This window comes from Spermophilus citellus, assembly GCF_964194105.1.
Source record: "Spermophilus citellus genome assembly, chromosome: 8".
NCBI classification, from domain to species: domain Eukaryota; kingdom Metazoa; phylum Chordata; class Mammalia; order Rodentia; family Sciuridae; genus Spermophilus; species Spermophilus citellus.
In genome coordinates, this window is record NC_138189.1 from 103,379,943 (window position 1) to 103,403,604 (window position 23,662).

General features: G+C 36.6%; 1 protein-coding gene across 12 annotated transcripts in view; it reads left to right on the forward strand.

Moving 5' to 3' along the window:
* The window catches only part of SLC9B2 (solute carrier family 9 member B2), a 61,673-nt gene extending 38,291 nt beyond the window's left edge, over nt 1-23,382 (forward strand). For 9 of the 12 annotated variants that reach the window (XM_081304277.1, XM_081304272.1, XM_081304275.1 and 6 more), the window contains 5 exons: nt 5,411-5,560; nt 10,850-10,958; nt 13,423-13,559; nt 17,951-18,171; nt 20,354-21,861. In XM_081304277.1, coding sequence (XP_081160403.1) covers nt 5,411-5,560; nt 10,850-10,958; nt 13,423-13,559; nt 17,951-18,169 — 615 coding nt within the window. In that variant the 3' untranslated portion in view covers nt 18,170-18,171; nt 20,354-21,861. The other 3 variants (XR_014023304.1, XM_081304278.1, XM_081304276.1) reach the window with 3 other exon arrangements.
* Nucleotides 23,383-23,662: the final 280 nt, after the last annotated feature.

Here is a 23,662-nt window from a genome sequence, read left to right on the forward strand (position 1 = left end):
TTCTGTATTTCTGAAGTGTCTGTTGTGATATTGCCTTTTTCATCCCGTATGCTAGTAATTTGGGTTCTCTCTCTTCTTCTCTTCGTTAGCATGGCTAAGGGTCTGTCAATTTTATTTATTTTTTCAAAGAACCAACTTTTGGTTTTGTCTATTTTTTCAATTGTTTCTTTTGTTTCAATTTCATTAATTTCAGCTCTGATTTTAATTATTTCTTGCCTTCTACTTCTTTTGCTGTTATTTTGCTCTTCTTTTTCTAGGATTTTGAGATGAAGTATGAGATCATTTATTTGTTGGTTTTTTCTTTTTTTAAGGAATGAACTCCAAGCAATGAATTTTCCTCTTAAAACTGCTTTCAGTGTGTCCCATAGATTCCGATATGTTGTGTCAGTGTTTTCATTTATCTCTAAGAATTTTTTAATTTCCTCCTTGATGTCTTCTATGACCCATTGGTCATTCAGTAACCTATTGTTCATTCTCCACGTGGTGCATGATTTTTCCTTCCTTCTTTTATCGTTGATTTTCAGTTTCATTCCATTATGATCAGATAGGATGCATGATATTATTTCTACTCCTTTATATTGTCTAAGAGTTGCCCTGTGACATAATATATGATCTATTTTTGTGAAGGATCCATGTGCTGCTGAGAAAAATGTGTAACTACTTGATGTTGGGTGGTATATTCTATATATGTCAATTAAGTCTAGGTTGTTAATTGTGTTGTTGAGTTCTATAGTTTCCTTATTTAACTTTTGTTTGGAAGATCTGTCCAGTGGTGAGAGAGGTGTGTTGAAGTCTCCCATGATTATTGTATGGTGGTCTATTAGACTCTTGTACTTGAGAAGAGTTTGCTTGATGAACATAGGTGCACCATTGTTTGGGGCATATATATTTACGATTGTTATGTCTTGTTGGTGTATGGTTCCCTTGAGCAGTATGCAGTGTCCCTCTTTATCCTTTTTGATTAATTTTGGCTTGAAATCTATTTTGTTTGATATGAGTATGGACACTCCTGCTTGTTTCCGCAGTCCATATGAGTGGAATGATTTTTCCCAGCCTTTCACCTTCAGTCTATGTATATCTTTTCCTATCAAATGCGTCTCCTGTAGGCAACATATTGTTGGATCTTGTTTTGTGATCCATTCGACTAGCCTGTGTCTCTTAATTGGTGAGTTTAAGCCATTAACATTTAGGGTTATTATTGAGATTAGGTTTGTTCCTCCAGTCATATTTGTTTATTTATGTTACTAAACCTGATTAGTTTTCCTCTTTGGTTACTTTCCCCCCTTTACTGTCCTATCTCCCACTGATGGTTTTCAATGTTATTTTCAGTTTCCTCTTCCTGTAATGTTTTGCCAAGGATTTTTTGAAGAGATGGTTTTCTAGCTGCGAATTCTTTTAACTTTTGTTTATCGTGAAAGGTTTTAATTTCATCTTCCATCCTGAAGCTTAATTTCGCCGGATACACGATTCTTGGTTGGAGCCCATTTTCTTTCAGTGTTTGAAATATGTTATTCCAGGATCTTCTAGCTTTCAGAGTCTGTGTTGAGAGATCAGCTGTTATTCTGATTGGTTTGCCCCTAAATGTAATCTGCTTTCTTTCTCTTGTAGCTTTTAAAATTCTCTCCTTATTCTGTATGTTGGGCATCTTCATTATAATGTGTCTAGGTGTGGATCTCTTATGATTTTGCACTTTTGGCGTCCTGTAGGCTTCTAGGATATGGGATTCTGTTTCATTCTTCAAGTCTGGGAAGTTTTCTTGTATTATTTCATTGAATAGATTGTTCATTCCTCTGGTTTGGAGCTCTGTGCCCTCCTGTATCCCAATGACTCTTAAGTTTGGCCTTTTAATGTTATCCCATATCTCTTGGATGTTCTGCTCATGGTTTCTTAGCAGTCTTGCTGAACTGTCTATGTTCTTCTCAAGTTGAAATACTTTGTCTTCATTGTCTGATGTTCTATCTTCTAAGTGATCTATTCTGCTGGTAGTATTGTCAATTGAGGTTTTAAGTTGGTTTATTGCTTCCTGCATTTCTAGGATTTCTATTTGTTTGTTCTTTATTACTTCTAGCTCCCTGTGAAATTGATCTTTTACTTCCTGGATTTGTTTCTGTAGTTCCTTGTCAATGTGATCTTTCATTGTCTGATTTTGCTGTCTCATGTCTTCCTTGAGAGTCCAGATCATCTGAAGCATGTATATCCTGAACTCTTTATCTGACATTCCATCTGTTGCAGCTATTACCTCTTCTAGGGTTGAGTTGACCTGCATTGCTTGTGGTCCTTTCTTTCCTTGTCTTTTCATGTTGCTTGCGTTTCTTTCTGCTTCGTGAAACTGTTGTGTTTTTGAAATTTTTCCCCCTGTTTATTTTTGTTGCTCTTGTATATTTAGGATATCTCTCTTGTAGGGCGGGTAGTGGCTGTGATCCTCCTCTAATCAGGGTGATCTATATACTACGCTGGTTGGTCGTAGGTCTGCCCGCCCTGCGGGCACGGGTGGCTGCTCTACTCTGCCCCCACTCCAATTGCGGTGACGTTCCTACCACGTCCTCGGATCGTTGGTCCTGATCCGGATGTGGGCAGCAGCTCTTCTCCACCCCTACTCCAATTGATGTGACGTGTCTACCACGCTGGTCGGCCTCCAAGCCTGTTCCGCCGGTGGGTCTCAGATCTGCCCACCCTGCGGGCCTGGGCTGCAGTTCTGCTCAACCCCCACTCCCAGTGGGGGTACCTAACTGCCTCTCCAACGGGTCTCTGGGCTCCTTCCGGATGCTGGCGGCGGCTCTGTTCAACCCCCACTCCAACCAGTGTGACGTGACTGCCTCAATGCTACTCGTCCACTACACTGGCCGGCTGCCGAGCCTGTCCTGCCAGTGGGACGCAGGACTGCCTACCTTGCAGGGTCAGACGGCAGCTCTTCACGGCCTCCACTCCAAGTGGGTTGACTTGGCTACCCTGCCGTCGGGTCGCTGGTCCTGTTCCAGGCGTGGGCGGCTACTCTCCTCGGCCCCAGCTGCAGTTAGGGTGTCGCGATACCACACCGGCGGGACCCTTAGCCTGCTCTGGGCACAGGAGGCAGCTCCACTCTGCCCTCCAGGCCCCCGCAGTACCCAGCAGGACCCGGACCAAGAAGCAGTCCCTGTAGGATCCCCAACCCTGAGCCAGAGCCGCTTCGGGAGCCAGGAGCCGGTCTCTCCGATCCCCGCCACTTTCTGCTAGGAGCAGGCTCCTCAGGGCAACCGCCGCGGGTTCCCCAAACCCAGGCCAGAGCCGCCCCGAGAGCCCAAGCCTGGCCGCACCAGACTCTCCCTGCTAGGTGCCCAAGCCTGGCCGCACCAAACTCTCCCTGCTCGGTGTACGCTCCCCTTGGAGCAGAGTCTAAGACGCACTTCCCGCGGGCTCTCCAGCTCCGGGTCAAAACTGTTCCAGGAGACAGAGTCCCGCTGCCCCTCGTCGCAAGTTTCACTTGTGGGTGGCCTCAGCTCGCGGTCCCCACAGGCTCCGCGGCCCTGGGCTCAAGCAGCCACGAGGGCCAGAAGCCAGCCTCTCCGATCCCTGCCACACTCTGCTCGGAGCAGGGTCCACAGAGGTACCCCAGCCTCAGGCCCAGGCGACCCCCGCCCGGGCCTAGCAGCTCCAACCTCTCCCAGCTCAGTGTACGCTCAGACAGGGGCAGGGTCAAAGACACAGTCGCCGCGGGTTCCGTAGCCCCGGGCCAAGAAGGATCTCCCGCCCTGGGCCAAAGCAACCCGGGGAACTAGAATCTGGCCGCTCAAAGCCCGGCGCCCGCCTTGCCAGGGGTGAGGCCTGAAGAGTATTCTCCTCAGAGTTTCCAATCCCGAGCCTGAGTGATCTGTCTGCGCGACGCAGGCAAATACCAGCCTGGAATCACCTGTTCTGTAGTTGAATGAGCTGAGATCAGTAGAAAACAGGGATGATTGCATCAGCTCTCCATGATGGCGGCTGCAGTCCTCCTCCGTGTTCCCACCGGTGTCGGGAATCGAACTGGACCGATTCTCTCCTGTATTTCAAAGCTGGAATTCAGCACTCAGCGCGGCTAGTGTGCCACTGGCAGGAGCCTGCAGAATCCGCTTCGCTGTAATCCCTCTCTGGTAACTCGCGGCTAATTAACTCGGGCGCATCCCAGACTCCATCCACGGGGCGGTCCGCCGACCAAGTACTCGAGAGAGAGAATTTTTAATATTTATTTTTTAGTTCTCGGCGGACACAACATCTTTGTTGGTATGTGGTGCTGAGGATCGAACCTGGGCCGCACGCATGCCAGGCGAGCGCGTTACCGCTTGAGCCACATCCCCAGCCCGGTATTATTCTTTATTCTCTTTTTTGTGGTACTGGGAATTGAACCCACGGCTTTGTGCATGCTAGGAAATTTCTCTACTACTGAGCAACATCCCTAGCTCCTTATAAGATTATTCTAATTGCACAATCAAATAAAAATGACAGCTTACATTTGTTTCTTACTGTGCTAAAATGACATAGTAAATCATCTAGGGGCTCTGTTCAATACGGCAGCCAATAGATACATGTGACTGTAGCAGATATACATCATTTTTATAGACAGGGCAGACAGAACATTTCTGTCATCACTAAACATTCTGAGGGAAATGCTCATCTCATGCAGTCCACACAATAATCAATAAAGAGAGTACTATTAATATAAACTTTTAACTGATAAGAAAATTGAGGCTTAGGAAAGTAAGTAAGGAGAACAAGGTCATGTAGCTAGAAAATAGTGGAGCTGGGAAAGAACTCAGGTAATCTATCTCCAGAGTTGCATGCCTCCCCATCAATCACCTTTAAAGGCCTACTTTCTAAAGTGACAAAAGAAATTTGAAAAGGAAAAAACTGCACAGTTCTTACACTTGGCAATAACAAGAACAAACAACTACTGTCTCAGTTTGTTGGCTCTTAAAGCCTGTTGGTATTCAAGAATTAAAAAAAAAAAAAAACCCAAGGAAGCATCCAATTAAAGAGAGAGACTGAAAATAATAAAGTTGTACCTTTAAGCTGCACAAAAACCCTATTGATGTACATTCTTTCAGACATGAGGAAACAGAACTTGGAAAAGTTAAACCAATGATATAGAAAAGTGACTTTTAACCTGTTCTTTCTGGCTCCAAAGCCCATGTACTTTTTGGTGCCAACTGTCTTAAACCTTGTGAAATTCTGCATTGATAAATGCAGAGGAAGAGAACTGGTGTTCCTAAAAGAGGATCTTACATTGGTAACTCTGCTTATTAAGGAAGAGGAAATAAATGTCATACACTGAAATGGACATTTTCATTCCCTCTACATTGTGGATGTGGAAAAATAAATAATTAAAAATCGGTTATTTGAATCAATAATTAAAAATCAATTTGAAATAATTGAGCTAATCAGCATTTTTCTCTTAAAGGACAAGCTTGTGTGGAAGAGGGCATTCCTGGTTTTAGGGTTCTCTGTGCTAGCTGTGTTCAGCAGTGTGCACTTTGGATTTCCTGGATCAGGAGGACTGTGCACATTGGTCATGGCTTTCCTTGCAGGCATGGGATGGAGCAACAAAAAGGTGAGCAGCATTTTAAATCTGGCTAATGGTTCTTTTTGGCCAGACTAATTTTTTTCTTTTCAGATACTTTCTTAACATTAAATTAAGCAAAATTTTAATCATGAAAGTTATTTTCTGTCCATATGCAAATATATACTCAGTGCATACATGCATATCCTTTTCCCTCCTTACATATTAATTTAAACTTGATGGTTTACTTAAAAATATATCATGGTCATACTATCCTGATGTCTTCCTTATTCTGTTTGTTTTTATTTTTATTATCTTTTGTGGTTTTAGGGATTGAACTTAAAGCCTTATACATGCTAGGGCAGGGCTCTGCTACTGAGCTCATCCCCAACCCCTGTTTTTGTTTTTGTATTTTGAGAGAGGGTCTCACTAAATTGTCCAGGCTGACCTTGAAATTGTGATCCTCCTGCCTCTGCTTCCTGAGTAGCTGATATTATAAGCATGGGCTACCACACCAGTCTCTTTCCTTATTATATTCCGTTTTAATGGTTGTAGAATATTGCACTATATGGGTAGATCACACTTTATTTAACCAGTCTCCTACTGAAAGATGTTTAGGTTATTCTAGTTTTATGCCTAGATAAACAGTGCTTCAATAAAATATCTTCACATATACCATATTTCCTAAATTCTAAGACATTATCTATTCTTAAAAACACCATTACTTTATATACAACTAAGAAAGAAAAATACTACCAATTAAATTATGCCATAATATTCTAATTTCAGAAATGTAAAAATGTCTTAAAATCAACAAAATATAGTATATCTTTGAGTTTCTCTATAGAATACATTTTTTAGAAATAGGATTGCTCTAGGAAAGAGTATGCATAATTGTATTTTTGAGAGTATCAATTTTCTACATTAAAAAGTTGTACAGATTTACATTCCCAACAAAGGTATATAAGAGGATCTGCTTTTTTTATTTAAGTAATTTTCAGTCTTCAGATACTTTGAAATCTGAGAGGTGAAAAATATGTCACTACTAATTTGATTTATTTTTCTTTATGAATAAAGCTAATGATCTTTTCATGAAATTACTAGCTAGTTTGTCAAAAGTTTTTTTTTTAATTTTAATAAAATTATTTTGGTTTTTCTTATTTTCAAAAACATTAGCAATATTCATTTTCTCAATATGTATTCTGAAACTTGGCTGGTTGCCATTTATTTATTTTAATTTCCAGATTCTTTTTTTAAAAAATAAATTTGAACTTGGCAAGATCATATGCTATTCTGTAAAGGAGTGGGTCAGTGCTTCCAAGAGCAGGATTCATTAATCAGCAGCCCAGGCTGGCAGCGGGGGACAGAAAGCAGAATCCTTAGAAAGAAGCAAGGCAGCAGCACACCCCTTCATCCTATAACCTTGCCTCTACCCACAAGGAAAGTGAAGTGATAGGAAAATGAGGGATGATATAAGTACTCAGTTTATAATAGGAAGATTCTCTTTAATATATAAATATCTTGTATGAATGAGTCTATAGGTAATTCTTAAAGTTTGCTGATGCTGCTAGTCTGGGGACCACACTCAAACACTAGCTTTGAATATTGTTGTTTTTGATCTTTAGTTATACTAAGAGGTAAAATGTAGTATCTTGTTTTCTTTTAAGCTTCTTTTATGAACAATGAAATTGAACCTTTTAAAAAATGTATTTAACCATTTATATTTTTCCCTTTTTCATTGACAGGTCTTTTTTGTCTGTTTCTGCTTTCTAGAATTGTATCTGCTTACTTTTCTACCAGTAATAATGTGATACCTATCTCGTTACAACTTCATCTGCTTAGAATATAGGTAGACTATGATGGGAATCTGTCTGAAGTATAAAGTGTTGATTGTTAAGTTATTATTAAGTATATGCACTCACATAGACATCTAAATATATATTAACCTTTTGTACCTTTTTTATCTTGTTCAGCACTCAGATCTCCTATTTTTGTGGCATCAGACCTAACAATATCTTATTATAAGCTTTTCTGTCATAATTTAAAATTTTCCTTAAAGATATCTCACTTATTTATATTAATAACCTTGAAAGGTAGATATTAGACCTATTTTCCAAATGGGTACACCAAGGATTATTAATATTTAATAGATTGCCTAAGGTCAAATAGCTAGTAAGTGGCAGAGCCTGGATAAAAACAGGCCATTTTTGTAAATCAAAATGGTTCCTTAAAGAAAGAAAAGAAAACTAATGTTTATTGAATCAGTAATATGCAGATAATCTCCATATCTCTTCTAATTTAGGACTCTGGATAAGTTCCTACTTCTGAGGACACCAAACCAATGAGTCCAGAATTGGGATTCTTTTCTTCCTTGTTCAATAGGATAACAGTCTAAGAGCTGAGATTTCTAATGCTAATATCTACTCTGTAGTTTACTACTATATGACCATGTAGAAATTATCTAATTTCTCAAGCTTCAATTTACTTTTCTGTAAAATGGGGAGTGATTATAGCAACATCTTCATCGAGCAGAGGAATAAGTGAAATCCTCTAGAGCTTTTAGCACTTAGTCTTTGAATGAATACTCAGTAAATAATAGCCCTTATTATTTCTGTTGACTACTACCAAAGCAGCATGACATAATGAAAAGTGTATAAGATTTAAGCTATGGAGATGGAATTCTAATTCCAGTTCTACTACCCTCTAGCTGTATAATCCCAAGCAAATTATTTGCCTTCTTTAATACTGTTTTCTCAACAATAAAATTATTTTAAAAAATTCTACAAACTTGTTGTAACTATTACATAGGAAAATGGAAATGACACTCCTGTAAATTCTGCAATACTTTAGCAACATTGCTGTTAAGTTGTTACACTTTCTTTTTTTCTTTAAATATTTCTTTAAGATAGAACACCACACTTCCACTCAATTAAGAAAAGTATTTTACTGTCCAAGGAGATTTTTTTGTTTTTGTTTTTTTACAGCTATTATACCGTGATAGGTTCCAGAAGCTCAGATTTTTATTTTTATTTTTTTACTAGTTCTCACGAAGTGTGCTTCTCTGGGGAGTGCGGGTTTGTGCTTCAGTTGAACCCAGCTACTTTCTCTTTGGCTTCCTTCTTCTTCTGATCATTTTCCTTCATGCGTGTATTTCAGAAAGATATCTTGGGTTGATATGATCAATATACACATTGATTCTCTTGGCAAAACCTTGACCTTAGCTTGCATGTTTACATTGCCAGCAGCATGCTGGGTAGCTTGTAGGCTCCCTGTTTTGCCGTGGTAACATTTGTGGGGCATTCCTTTTGAACAATATCCATTCCCTTGATGTCCACAATATCATCCTTCTTGCATATTCCCAGGAATGTGACCAAAGTAACAACTTCATGTTTTCTAAAAGGCCTGGAGAACATATATCTGGTACCTCTTCTCTTTCACTTTGTTTTTATTATTTTGGCAAATTACTGGAAGATAGCAGTTCCCCAAGTTGTTATACTTAAAGAAACTAAAATATTTTATAAAACTGTGTTTGTGTATGTATTTTTCTGACACAATCTCATGTTTTTCTGCTTAGTTTTCCTTATAATCATTAATTGTGTCATTTAAATACGGTCACCATTTTAAATCCCTCATTCATCTGTGTTTTCAAATTCAGTGCTTCTTTTGATGACCTTTATAATTATAAGGTTTTCTTTTCTTCATATACTTTGAATTTTATGAATTGCTAAATTATCTGAGAATTATCAATTCAAGTAGATATTTAACTCATAAAGAAATCTCCCCTCTTTCTCTTAACTTTCTTCTTTTGTCCATCCTTGGAAGTGATTTACATTTCTGAGGATTTTATAATGGTGTATAAAGATGTTTAAAGTAGCCTTAATTTTCAACAGATAATAACTTTTATTGCTGTAGTCTTAACTCTTTTGTACTTTGCCTATTTGATGACTCCATTTTATTTAAAAAATCATTTTAGTTTTGAAATTATGTAAAAGCCATAAGAAGATGTGATTCTTCTCCCATTTTAAAGTTTTACAGTATATAATAAGCCCATGTCCAGTGTCATAATAAAAAAAAAAATTGTGGCTTTTGTCTGCTATTTAGAAATAGAAGTAATCTGATAAACTCTTTAGTTTTATTGGAGTCCTGAATGTATGAAATATATTTGAAGACTCCCCTTAAAATTAGTCACACCAACAAAAACTAAGCAACTTAAAGTTAGCATCGTTCATTCTTTTTTTTATCATTATGATTATCAATTAAAGTCTAAGCTTTCATTATGATATTCTCAAAAGATTAAATTAGGGTAAAATTTGAAGATGTGTGGAAGGGTAGCAAATGGACTTGAGTTTTGGTAGAACTAGTTTTTGTCATTCAATGGTAAAGAATCTTAATATAAATCTATTATTTTACAAATAAGGTACTAAGATATAGGCTACTTGCAATTAATGGTGATAGATTTGAACCTAAGTTTATCTCTTTCCTTATGATGTGAAACTATAAAGTTTTTGCATTTTATAGCTATAGAACTGTTAAATAAATCAAACCCTAAAGTGCTTTGTCTTTCAACATTTATAAGCTAACAGAAATAGAATCTTCACCCTAATAAACATACCAGAAATAATAAAAATTAAAATGAAGGAAAAAGAGAAATAATGTAATCTTTCTCTGTCAATTTGCTTAATAAGGAATTACAGATCCTTAAAGAGATATGACAGTGAGCATTAAATGTCATCTAAAAATATAGATTCTTATTAGTTAATTGAAAAGAATATCTGTTCAATGTAAATTCTTAGACAATGTTAACAGATCCTAATTTCTCTTCCATAAAAAAGCTTATCAATTTGCTCTCCTACCAATTAGAGTTTCCTTTCAATCTCACAAATACTTGACATTATGAAAACTTAATATTTTTTCTTATGTGATGGGTCCTCCTTCCTGCCCCCCAAAAGATCATTTTAATTTGTGTTTCTCTGATTTCCCTGAGTTTTAGCATCTTAATTTTTTTGGCCATTTACACTTTTGTGTTAGAAATATCTTCATTTACTTGTTTTGCTGTTCTTAGCTCATCTTTTGTTTATAGTTGTCACAGAAATAAAGCCTATCTTGAGCTGGAGATGTAGCTCAGTGGTAGAGTGCTTACTTAGCAATGCAAGAGGCCCTGCATTTGATCTCTAGCAACACACACACACACACACACACACACACACACACACACACAGGAAAGAAAGAAAAAAAGAAAGAATCTGTCTCAGATCAAATTATTCTGATTGAATTAGTTAAGTTCTTGACATTTGTAGCTTCACATAATAAAAATGCATGTGTTTTGTTTGTTTTCTTTAGGCAGAGGTTGAAAAGATAATTGCAGTTGCCTGGGACATTTTTCAGCCACTTCTTTTTGGACTGATTGGAGCAGAGGTATCTATTGCATCTCTCAGACCAGAAACTGTTGGTAAGAATTTCAAAGTGGTTCTTGTACTAAAATCAGGTCTTTTTATATTCAGGAGAAATATATTCAATGGTTATGTGTTCAGTGGTTCCCACTTTTACAGTTAAATAAAATGTTAATTATGATCTGAATCTTTTAGAGTGGTTGGTTAGAAAACAATGCTTGTTAATCGAAGACATTAAATTCTATTCCTTTAATACAGTTCCTGGTAAAGAAAAAAAACACTACTGACTCCTATCCAGAAAATTCAGGTGTTAAAATTCTTTTTTGAAGGATAGGAATGTTCATCTAGCCCTGATCTGATTAAGGGCTGGAATTTTAAAGATAACTAGTTAGTTCTATAATAAGTATCCATGAAACACAAATGTTTGTTGTTCACTCAATCTTTTATTCACTCAAACAATTAAAAAGTACATTGATTCACACACAGCAATGTGTATATATATTCATTCTTTTATCCTTTCCTCATCACCATATTCTCCTATCCATAGTATGAGCCCCATCCCTTGCTACTGCCTTCTGAATCACACATATAGATTCTTTTCTTTTTCTCATGCATCTTCAAATATACTTGTTACAGTTTTCTTCTCTTTAGAATTTAATCAGTCTCTAATCTCACTTATCTTTTTTAAAAATTTTTATTTTGTAGTTGTACATGGACAGAATACCTTTATTTTATTTGTTTATTTTTATGTGCTAAGGATCAAACTCAGTGCAAGCATTCTACCACTGAGCTACAGCCCCAGCCCAAATACTGAAAAATAAATATTAAAAAATTCTCTCTCTCTCCTCTCTCTCTTTAAAAGAAAAAAAAGATATTAGTAAAAAAACCCCAATATTCTCCCATTCTCACACATGCTACAACATGGTTAAACCTGGAGAACATTAGGCTAAGTGAAATAAGCCAGTAACAAAAAAAAAAAATTAATACTATTATGACTCCACTTATATAAGGTATCCAGAGTAGTTTGATTCATAAAGAAAGTAAAATTGTGGTTGTCAGGGGCTAGGGGTAGGGGAAAGTGAGCACAGAGTTTTTAAATTTTTAAGTTTTGCAAGGTGAAAATGTCCTGAAGATTGGCTGCACAATAGTATGAATGTGCACTTAAAAATGGTTAAGTTGGTAGATGTTATAAGTATTTTACAATTTAAAATAATGCATACATGGAAAAAATGTATTGAAAATAGATAAATATTTGTATTCTTTCTTCATTTATCTTGCCCTTTACCTATAAACATTATTTCTTTTTTCCTCCTTTCAAACTTAGATTCCATTTAAATTCCCATTCCCTTCCTCAATACATTTCAGTCTACTTCTGGCCCATCATATAACCAACTGTGTTCTCAGAATGATTTCATTGCTAAATCTTGCCTTTGTTTTACTTGATTTCTCAAAATCATTTGGTGCTGTGTCTCTTTAAAGCACTCTTATATTGAATTCTGCTATTTTCCAGAGTCCTCCAAGTCCTCATTTATAACATATGTAGCTTAAACATTGCTCTTCATCAAAGTTTCTACCAAGGCTTTTCATTCCTCTCTCAATTCTCTGATCTTACTTATCCCAGTGACATCAATTGTAAACTATCTCATTCCAGAATCAAATCTTTTGTATCTTGTGCAGCAGGCAACAGACACTTTTGAATACCCGAGAGAAATATGTTTCAACAAAGAGCCACAAAAACCTTCCATAAAGAAATCATATTGAGGGTTCACAAAAGACCCTCCTGTGATGTCTATCCTTTGAACTTGAAAAAATAACATATCCCTTCTGAACTTCACATAGACATTGCAGGAAAATCTGTTGTGAATCTAGAATATGGTTTCTTTATGAAACTCTTGTGGCTCTTTGTTGAAGACACTAGCCGCCTATAGCTCCATCTGATTGGCTCATTCCCTTCATGCTGGCTGATGAATATTTTTAATATCACCTCTAATTTTATACTCTGCAAAGAGTTCTCAATTACTTTGATGAAATATTATTTTTTCCACTTCTACGAATACTTACCAATTTGTTTATCCCTCAGTTATCATATAGTATTTATGAATTAGATATTTATGTTTCTGCCTTTTTCTAATTGTAAGGCTCATAGAAGCAAAGTTTGTACATGATACATTTGTGTGTCCCAGTAACTAGCTTAAAGCTTGTCATGCATGATATCATTTAATAAATTCTTGTTAAACAAGTAGATTAAAGTGTGGCTCTTACTATAAAAGTATATGAGAGATAACATTCAAATCTCCTTTGTAAAAATTCAAATATGTTGAATTTCTGGTTTTAATCTAAGGGAAATATCTGTTTTTGAACAAATTGATCAATACTTAATATTGATTTTTTCATAAATAATGCCTAATCATTGCAATATTTTAATAGTTTAATGTTTTAAAATTATTGCTGTTAGTGTTATTTTGAATCAGCAACTAAATATGAGATATTTTGTTATTTCTAAAAATGAAGTATTTCTTTCAGGCCTTTGTGTTGCCACCTTGGGCATTGCAGTATTGATACGAATTTTGACTACATTTCTGATGGTGTGTTTTGCTGGTTTTAACATAAAGGAAAAGATATTTATTTCTTTTGCATGGCTTCCGAAGGCCACAGTCCAGGTAATGTTGGATAGGATGTCTTAGCACTTTATAAGACTTCTTAAGATGACAAATAAGAAGACTTGTTTAAATTTTGTGAAAATTAATAATTGAGGTGGATTTAGGAAGCATTTATACTAATACACTCTTTTAAAGTTTATTTTTGGTATATTGGTGATTAAATGTGATGGCTCATTTAAATTTCTTTAGATCACCAGAATATAACTAAAATTCCAATAAATTCCTACAGTACTAGAAACTGGTGGTGACAGAAGGGAATGGTTTGCATTTTCATAAGTTAGAGCTCCGTAAGTCACTGAAAGTGAGAGTTTTTAACTCTTTTTATTTCATTATCTTCCCAGAAGAGTAAAACAGAAATGGCTCGACCCATTTAATGTTTTGAGAAACTTCAATGTCAAAAAGATTAGAATAAATTATGATTTGTCAGAAATTGCATATGTAATTGAGAAAAGATTTATTGAAGAAGAACTCAGAAAAATGCTTTTCAGTAATCTTCCTTTATCCATAGTTTCACTGTCTGTGGTTTCTCTTACCCATGGCCCACCCAGTCTAAAAATATTAAGTGGAAAATGCCAGAAATAAACAAGTCTTTACTTTTGAATTACTTGCCATTTTGAGTAGCATCGTGAAATGTTGCACCATCTTGCTTTGTCCTGCCTGGGGACATAAATCATCCCTTTGTCCAAAGTATCCACTCACCTGGTGGTCACTTAGTATTTGTCTCAGTTGTCATATGAACTGTTTCAGTCTTGCAGTGCTTGTTTTCTTTTCTTTCTTAATTTTTTTTGTGGGGGGTTGGTGGTACCGGGGATTGAACCCAGGGGCACTCAACCACTGAGCCACATATCCAGCCCTGTTTTGTATTTTATGTAGAGACAGGGTCTCACTGAGTTACTTAGCACCTCACTTTTGCTGAGACTGGATTTGAATTCTCAATCCTCCTGCCTCAGCCTCCTGAGCTGCTGGGATTACAGACATGTGCCACCATTCCTGGCAGTAGTGCTTGCTTTCAAGTGACCCTTGCTTTACTCAATAATGGCTCCAACGTGCAAGAGAGTGATGCTGGCAATTTCGACATGCCAAAGAAAACCATTAAGTACTTCTTTTAATCTTTAGTTTAAATGGTGAAAGTTCTTCACTTAAAGGGGGAAAAACATGGTAATATGTAGGGCTCAGGGCTATCTAGAATTTCATACATCCACTAAGGATTTTGAAACATAACCCCTACAGATAAAGGAGGACTATTGTATTCATTTCCTAGATCATTACTTGATATTAATAATTCACAACTAGCTGAACTTCCTGACATGTGTCTTGATCACTTGACACAAAATTTGTGCACTCCAATGAACAACGGACAAAGAAAGCCCTTAAGGATAGGTGCTTGAAACTGTTGACCAAGCAAGCCTTAGAATACTTATTATTGCTAGTTAAATTAGAACTGTCTAGATTATGATTTATTGCAAATGCAATACATCCCTGATTATATTGTGTATTTACAGATTAATTATATCTAACAAGATTAAACTGTTCTATACCTGATTATTTGGCAATTGTTGAAGTATGTAAACTTTTATTGTCATAAACTGAAAATTAGATGTTCTTAATTTAAGTGGCTTTGGAAGATGTGTATGTTCTCTAATTATATTCCAGATTTTGTGTGGCCCTGAGCTTGGGTATTCTTCCTGAAAAAAAAAAATTTCCATCAGACTTTCAAAAGATTTCAGAGCTATAATGGCTCAGAGATATCACAATATAGTAAATGGAATAATTTCTCCCTCACAGTGTTTTCAGCTTTCATTCAAATTCTAGTAACTTCAATAGATAAATATCAAAATAATGACTTTACCTTGTGTATGAGAGAGTTGTTCCTAAATGTTAAAATTTGAAAGCTAGCACTCTCCCACCATCAGAACAACATTTAAAATAAGTAAAATTATCTAGGATGTGTTGGATAATGTAAGTCTAATGGGAGCAAGTACAATCATCTCTCAGTACCCATGGGGAATTGGTTTCAGGACCACATCTAACTACAAACATCTGCAGACACTCAAGTTCCTTATATAAAATGGCATGGTATTTGCATGTAATTTATACATATACTCCCATATAGACTAAATTATCTCTGAATTATTTATAATTCCTAATACAATATAAATGCTGTGAAAAGTGGTTATACTGTATTTTTGCTTATTTACAAATAAATAATATTTATTTATTTGTCTAGGGATTATTGACAAGGAAATAGACTAGGCACATTCAGTACAGATATAATTTTTTTATATTTTCAATCTGTATTTATTGAATTTATAGATTCAGAATCCATGGACAGGGAGGGCTGACTATATTGTATAGAATTTTCTTTTTCTTCTGTTGGCACTACAGAAGAAATAAGACTTTCTAATATATGCATATTCTATATTAGTGATACTAGTGTTTTTAAACTTTGTCTGTGATCTGCTATAAGAAATGTATTTGAAAGCACAATTCAGCATACACACAAAACCCAAAATGTACATACACAAACACACATGTGCTAGTGAGCTTTTCATTACCGTGACCAAATTACCTGACAACAACAACTTAGAGGAGGAAAGGTATATATTGGGCTTCGGTTTCAGAGGTTCGGTTCATATTTGGTGAACTCCATTGCTCTATGCCCAAGATGAGGCAGAATGTCATGGCAGAAGGGCATGACAGAAGAAAGACATTCAGCTTTTCATCACTGTGACCAAATTACCTGACATCAACAATTTAGAGGAGGAAAGGTTTATGTTGGGATCATGGTTTCAGAGGTTCAGTTCATGTTTGGCCAGCTCCATTGCTCTGGGCCCAAGATGAGGCAGAATGTCATGGCAGAAAGGAATGACAGAAGAAAGCTGTTCAGCTCATATCAGCCAAGAAGAGGAAAAAGCAAGAGAGGAGCCAGATATAGTCCAAGGACATGCCTCCCAGTGACCTCTTTCCTCCAGCCTGCAGTTACCACCCAGTAATCCATTCACATTATGAATCCATTAAATGCATTAATCCAGCTGGAAGGTTACATCTGTCATAATCTAATCATCTCACCTCTGAACATTCCTGCATTGCCTAACACATGAGCTTTCAGTAGATATTCAAGATCCAAACAATAACAACACACAATAGAGAACTGAAAGAGAAGTAGGCATTGTAATGTAATGTGTGAAGCACATCCAGGAATTCATAAAATGTTGAAATTAGTTACGGAACAGAGTAGCCCACAACAACAAAGAGCCTCTGTGTGTAGGGACTAAATAAAACAGATTTTTAAAAATCTTTTACTAACAATCCAGCAAGGACATTCTAGACCTGTCAAGGTGACCACAATCCTCAGCATGTGCCTTCTACCCAGGAGTCCAGCTTTTAGTATTTTTTAAATCCAGTTTGAAGGGAGAAATGAATAAAATATATATGTCCATTCCTTTCAGGAACAATTTATAAGTAGCAGTTATCACTTCTACTCGTCTCTTAGTGGCCAGAACTTAGATACAAGCTACATCTAGGTATAAAAGAGGCTGAAAAAAATATAAGTTCTCTGATTGAATAGCAATGTGACAGAGAAAACTGGGGAGTTTTATTATAGAAGGGAAGAGAAACATTTAGATATTTGTGGGCAACTAGCCCTTGTGTCTGATGTATAATACTTTATCTTCTGTTTTATTATTTTAGAGGTGAACATTTTTATGCTATGGAATAAGAGGTTAACCACATTGATCAATACATCTTTCCCCATGTACATTCATAATAATATATTTATCCTCTAAAAGAAAATGAGAATTTTCATAATACTCTCTAGGAGATACATTTTAAATAAAACATTTCACCAACTCTGGTGGCAAAGTTAAACAAATACCTAATAAGATTAACTTCAAGTTTTGAAAGTCTCTGCTGCTTTCATGTTTCATGCTGTTTGAACCATTAGTTCAGGCTCCAAACTAATACTTATTCATTTAAATCTTCCAATAAATATTATTCCTTTTATAAATCATTTTAATTTCTCACTTGCAAAGATAAATGAATGAAACAACTAGTAAGTTTCATCTTCACTCCAAAGAAATTTGTTATATAGCACTTCAGGCTATATTTGATTAATAGTCCATATTTGCCTTGCGTTTTGAAATGTAGGTGACTGACCATTATTAACCAAGCCTTATGCAAATAGGTACATTGGAGTCAACAGTCTGTCCCCATGCAAGAGCAGAGTTTATAGATAATTAAAACCAGCTGCAGTAGGTGTTGAAAGAAGACAAATTCAACTTTCTTAGTTGAGCCAAAGAATAAGAATGTTGTTTTTGCAAATGATAACATAAGTCATTTTTTAAAATATGTGCTTGTCTTATATTTCCAACCTTACCCTTAAACTTTTGTAGGCGGCAATAGGATCTGTGGCTTTGGACACAGCAAGATCACATGGAGAGAAAGAGTTGGAAAAATATGGAATGGATGTATTGACAGTGGCGTTTTTGTCCATCCTCATCACAGCCCCAATTGGAAGTCTGCTTATTGGTTTGCTTGGTCCCAAGCTTCTCCAGAAATTTGAACAGCAAAATCAAGATGAGGTTCAAGGACAGACTTCTCAACCAGTTTAGAGGTGAAAGACAAATGCTGAACCCAATGATAAAAAGCTTCTCCCAGAAGCCAATTTCATCAGAATGGATACTTCAATCTAATGTATGAAATATGATATGTCAAGAGCTTTGTAATGTTGTGAACAACCAATAAAAAAAATTTAAAAAAAATTTAAAATGTAATAGAACAAAAGTGTTACTGTCTTAAACAGCATTTTTAGCCCTTGCCTTTAGCATGTGGGTGGAAATGTTCTACATCTACGGATGTCTATTTTTCCCCCTAGACACCCCTTCATCCTTTATCTTAATTTGTATAAGGACATATCTACTTTACTGCCACGATTTAAAGTCAGCATGGCAGAGACCGAGTTCAGTACCTTCCTCAGCTACCCAATAGCTTGTTCTAACTTACTGTAACAGTTTCAGGATTCATGGTCACTGAGCTCTCATGACTTGAATTGTTTCTGGCTTCACTTCCTTTTTTGTTTTTAAAAACCAAAATGCAGTCGCTTGTCAATTTCTGCCCTTACTATTCTTCTCCTTCTCCATCTTTACCTTTCTCACTACCTTTCTATGAAGTATTGTAACTGATTGGCCCCACCAAAATTTTAAAGTATACAAAGTATCTTTATTGATTCTTGGTCTTGGTCCATCCAGATGTTAAAAGAACCTATCTCTCCCCTACCTGGATATTCAGTCCTCATGTCAGTGGCCCTTCTGAATCTACCTTCCAATTGTGCCAGTTACCTGATACAGCTCTTATTTGTTTCTTGTGGCCCACATCTTCTGGCTTTTGCAATTCTCTAGTAAGAGAGAGCTAATTTTTCAAATCTTGGCAAGTGTCATGAAATGTCACATTAATTGGGGTAATATAAGTTGCTATAAGGAAGGAATCAAAAAATAAATTCTCAAAACACAATTCTATTTCCCTCTCATGAAACTGGTGGTTGGTTGATGCTAATAAAGGGCTTGGCTCCTGGGGCTTCTCTGAGACCCATGTCTTTCAATCCTGAAGGTCTGCCATGCCTTAGATTAGGACCTGGGTTAAAGACAGATCTCTACCAGGTCTCTTTTTTAGCCCTTGGGGTATAGGGGAAAAAAAAGAAAATGCATGTAAAGCCATTTATTTTTAAGGAAGTGATGTGGAGGTCAGACACATTTCTCCTCTTACTTTCTATTGGTGCTGACATTATCCAGCTGTGAGGAGGCTGAGAAGCATCTCTACCTAAGCATGCATATCCCTAGGGGGAAGGCAAGTTAATACTTGGCCAGAGCCACCATTGTGTTAGGTTTTACTAACATTACTTAACAATACTTAACAATGTATTTTTGCATGTTATCAGGGGTTTTTGAAAGATGGTAACTAAAGCAAAAGATTAACTTCTGTCTTGGGAATTCCAGACATTGTGACACGACAGCAGAGAAAATGAGAAGAAGGGCGAACCTGCATAAGTCATATTTTATCCCACTTTAGAACAGGCTCTCTCTGCTTTTATGTATCACCCCAAATTCCTCTAGGAATACTAGATCATCTCTGTCCTCACTGCTAAAAGAATAACACTCAAATACAGTTTAGGTTTCTATCATGACACACACATTAATTTATGTGTGCATGTATGTGTATATATGTGTGTGTGTGTGTGTGTGTGTGTGTGTGTGTGTATCTCCAAAGTGTTTTTTTGCTTATTTGTCATATCCCAACTCACCCTTTTGACCTAGAATTCAAAGTACAATCTAATTTTTTTAAAAATTTGTTTTTGTAGTTGCAGATGGACAGCATGCCTTTATTTTATTTGTTTATTTTTATGTGGTGCTGAGGGTCGAACCCAGTGCCTCACACATGCAAGGCTAGCACTCTGCCACTGAGCTACAGCCCCATCCCTACAATCTAATCTTGAAGTAGATATTAAATATGTATTAAATAACTGAATTATGAATATTCTAATCCTACAAAGCTAATATCCAGAATGCCAGCCCTTTCCACCATGGCTCTTCTAACTAACTTAATATTCACTTCTTTTAAGCAGAGTTCATTCTTATGTCAGCCTGACTCTGGTTATTCTCTGGTTCTGTATTTTTCTCAGTATGAATGGAATTAATTTATACCAAAAGTCATATGGGTGTTTCAAATTGAACTTTATTAATTAGGTACACTTTGGTGGGACACCATAAATGTAATGCTCACCTGTTTCTCTACTTTTGCAGACTCTGAAACTTCATTCCTTCAACAGATAACAGTTGTCCTGGACATCAGTGGAAGTTAGGTTCAAGTTCCCCATTAGATACCAAAATGTATGGATGCTTAAGTTCCTTATATAAAATAGAGTGATATTTGTATACAACAGAAACACATCCTCTTATATACATTAGGTCATCTCTAGATTATTTATAACACCTAATATAATGCCTGCCTATCATTTCATTCACATGTACTGTAGTACTCAGTATGCTACAAATTCAAGTTTTGCTAGTTGGAAATTTCTGGATTTTCCCCAAATATCTTTGATCTCCAGATTGTTGAATTCATAGATGTGAAACCCCCAAATAAAAAGGCAACTGTACTTACTAAAAGTCTTTGGTGATGCAGGCACATCGTCAGGACTAGTCCAGTTCCTCTCCTTAAGGATTTGACAGCCTAGTAGAGGAGGCAAACAAAAGATTACAAAATAGCTTAAGTGCTATTACACAGAACTACAAGGGTGTAGGAGCATCCAATCAATTCAGAGGTGGTTTAGGTGTAGTTTAGGCATAGCTCCCCAAAGAAAGTAGGGCCTTGGCAAAGGATGTTAGGACTTAGCCTTCTAAAGGGGTGTGAGGCAGCAGGGTAACGCCACTGCCAACAGTAAAGAGAGAGAGGAAAGCCTTGGACAGTGGAAGAGGCTTCGGTCCTTTCTACATTCTATGGACTTCCGTTTCTAATGCTTTGGGGTCCTGAAAACTTTTAATAGTATTCTGATTTGGTTAAACCAATTATATTTTGTATAAGTTAATTAGTATTGCAGACAGTTACTTGAAGAAATGACTACTGATGACATGCAAACTGAATTCACAGCATCACCTTCCTCTAAGAGATGTTCCTCAACTTCCCCACTAAGAACAAGTTGCAAATTTTTCATTTGGATTTCAGCTTTTGTACACATCTTATTTGCTAATAAGTTTCTTAGAGGAGGTGATACTTGACATGGGTCTTCCAGAGTGGACAGAACTAGGATGGATAGGTTAATAGCAGAGAGTAAGGTAAAGATGGGAATAACAAGGTGGAAGGCTGGAAGATGAGCAAAGTTTGAAGACAGAAGAAGTCTGGAGCATAGTGATTAGCACTTGAGTTTGATAAAGAGAATTAGTGAGAGATAAGGCTAGAAAAGTGTAGAGAGCCAGTCATGGGCTATGTGTGTAAGCTGTGAGTATTTGAGCACATGAGGGGACTGGACTGACATTGCTTCTCTGATTAATATTATATTCTATTTTACCTCAGTGTTTTTTTCCTAAAGTTATTTTGTACTCTGGGAATGTGTGTGTTCTTTTTGTTTACTCTGCCTTTGATCCCACACACACCCGAGATGGCATGGCTCTCCGCAAGATGTTAGTCAAATCTGCTAACTGCAAGACATCACCAAGCAACTCCCTAAAACCAATCCCTTGCCTTATTTGGGTTGAAATTTCTAGAATGTCTTTCTCCCCAGTAAATAGAGGATTTTCAGTCTCTCTCTCTCTCTTTCCAACAGACCCTTAAGGTCGAGAGCCGTCCCCAATTCCTGCAAGCAAAAGGTATTTCTGCGTGTTGCGTGCTTCTTTCGCTGTTTTCTTAAGTTATTAGTGCAGCTTTTGTGAACTCAGCTCAGGTTGCCAGCCCTGAAAAAAGAGTTGGCATTGAAATTATACTTAATAGATCATTGGTCAAATTTTTATTTTATTGAAGTACAATCAGAAATAGAAAACTACTCATGTAAAAGATATTTTAAAAGCTACTTTTAATCATGTCAAATATAGTGGAGATGTCAGTATAAGTAAGGTTCTCATTTCTGAAAAATTTTTTTGCTTTCTTTGGCATTTTTTAATATAATTGATTTAATTATTTTAAAATTATGTTAATTGTTTACAAGCAAGGATATCAGATAGATTAAAAATTCTAAGACCATTGTTAAAGTTTCATTATATTGTCTTCAAATAAATGAAAGACATTACTATTTAAATGTCTCAGAATATTTTCCATATAAATCATTTATATAGTTCTCTGTAACAGGGGAAATTGCTTCATGCCATTTTGGAAACAAGAAATACCACCTGTTTTAGATGACTCATTCAACTTAATCTAGCCTAGCACTGACCTGGTGGAAATTCTCAAAGTGCATTTGTTGATGTGCCTTTCATCTTCCTCACATGGATCCTAAAGTACTCAAATCTCCAGGAGTCTTAAGCACAGAGCAGTGCTATTGTGTCCATCAGATTTCTGGGACAGGTTCTCCCTCCCAGCTCTGCCATCTATTCCTCCTTCGAATATCGTTGGGGATCTAACTGTGTTTCCCACAGGCTCAAGTCATTACCTTACCCTAAGACAAAGACCCTGTCTACTTTGTAAAAGGAGAGAGAAAATAATTTCAATCCTTGCTGAGAAAGTTACACCATGCTGAAGGTGCTATAATAAAAAGATGGATTCTTATTGTCACTCAAGAAAGAGATGCAATTTGAGTCAGACCCTGTGTTACTCACTTTCATTCACTGTACAAAATACCTGAAATAATCAGCTTGCAAGAAGGAAACATTTATTTGGGGTTATTATTTCAGAGGTTTCAGTCCATAGTTAGTTGGTCCCACTGCTTTTGGATCTGTGATAAGGCAGAATGTTATGGCAGAGAAGCTGCTCCCCTCAAGGCCAGGAAGCAAAATCAGAACCAGGAAGGGGGTAGGGGTCCCAGCATTCCCTTTAATATCTTGCTCTCACTTACAACTTCCTTCCCCTAACTTCCACATCTTCAAATTTCTACAACCTCCTAATAGCAAGCACCATGGACTGGCAACCAAGCTGTTAGCATATGGGCTTTGGGAGGATATTTAGAATCTACCATAACAGACTTAAATATGTAAAAGAGAAAGTGAACATTCCCAGAGTACAAAATAACTTTAGGAAAAAACATAGAATAGAATACAATGTTACAAAAAATAAAATATAATGTTAAGTAGTAAAACTTGTTTTGATTGTCAGAAGTTAGATAGGAAAGAACAGTTTGTGTTTCTAAAAGTTTTGGACTTTCTTCAATAACAGTGGTTTTTCAACTATTTTAAGAAGCTTTGGAATTCCATTAGAGGAACTTGATGGACCACTGTGTGGACACAAACCCCAAAGCTTATGGACCCACCTTCAACCAAAATGGATTTCATTTGAAAATCTCCTAAGATTTCATGAGCAAAAATTAAAATCTCCTAAGATTTCATGAGCAAAAATTAAAAAGTTTTATTTTGATAACAGTACATTGTTTTCTTCTTACCAAACCCTGTCTCAGACACTTGCCTTCT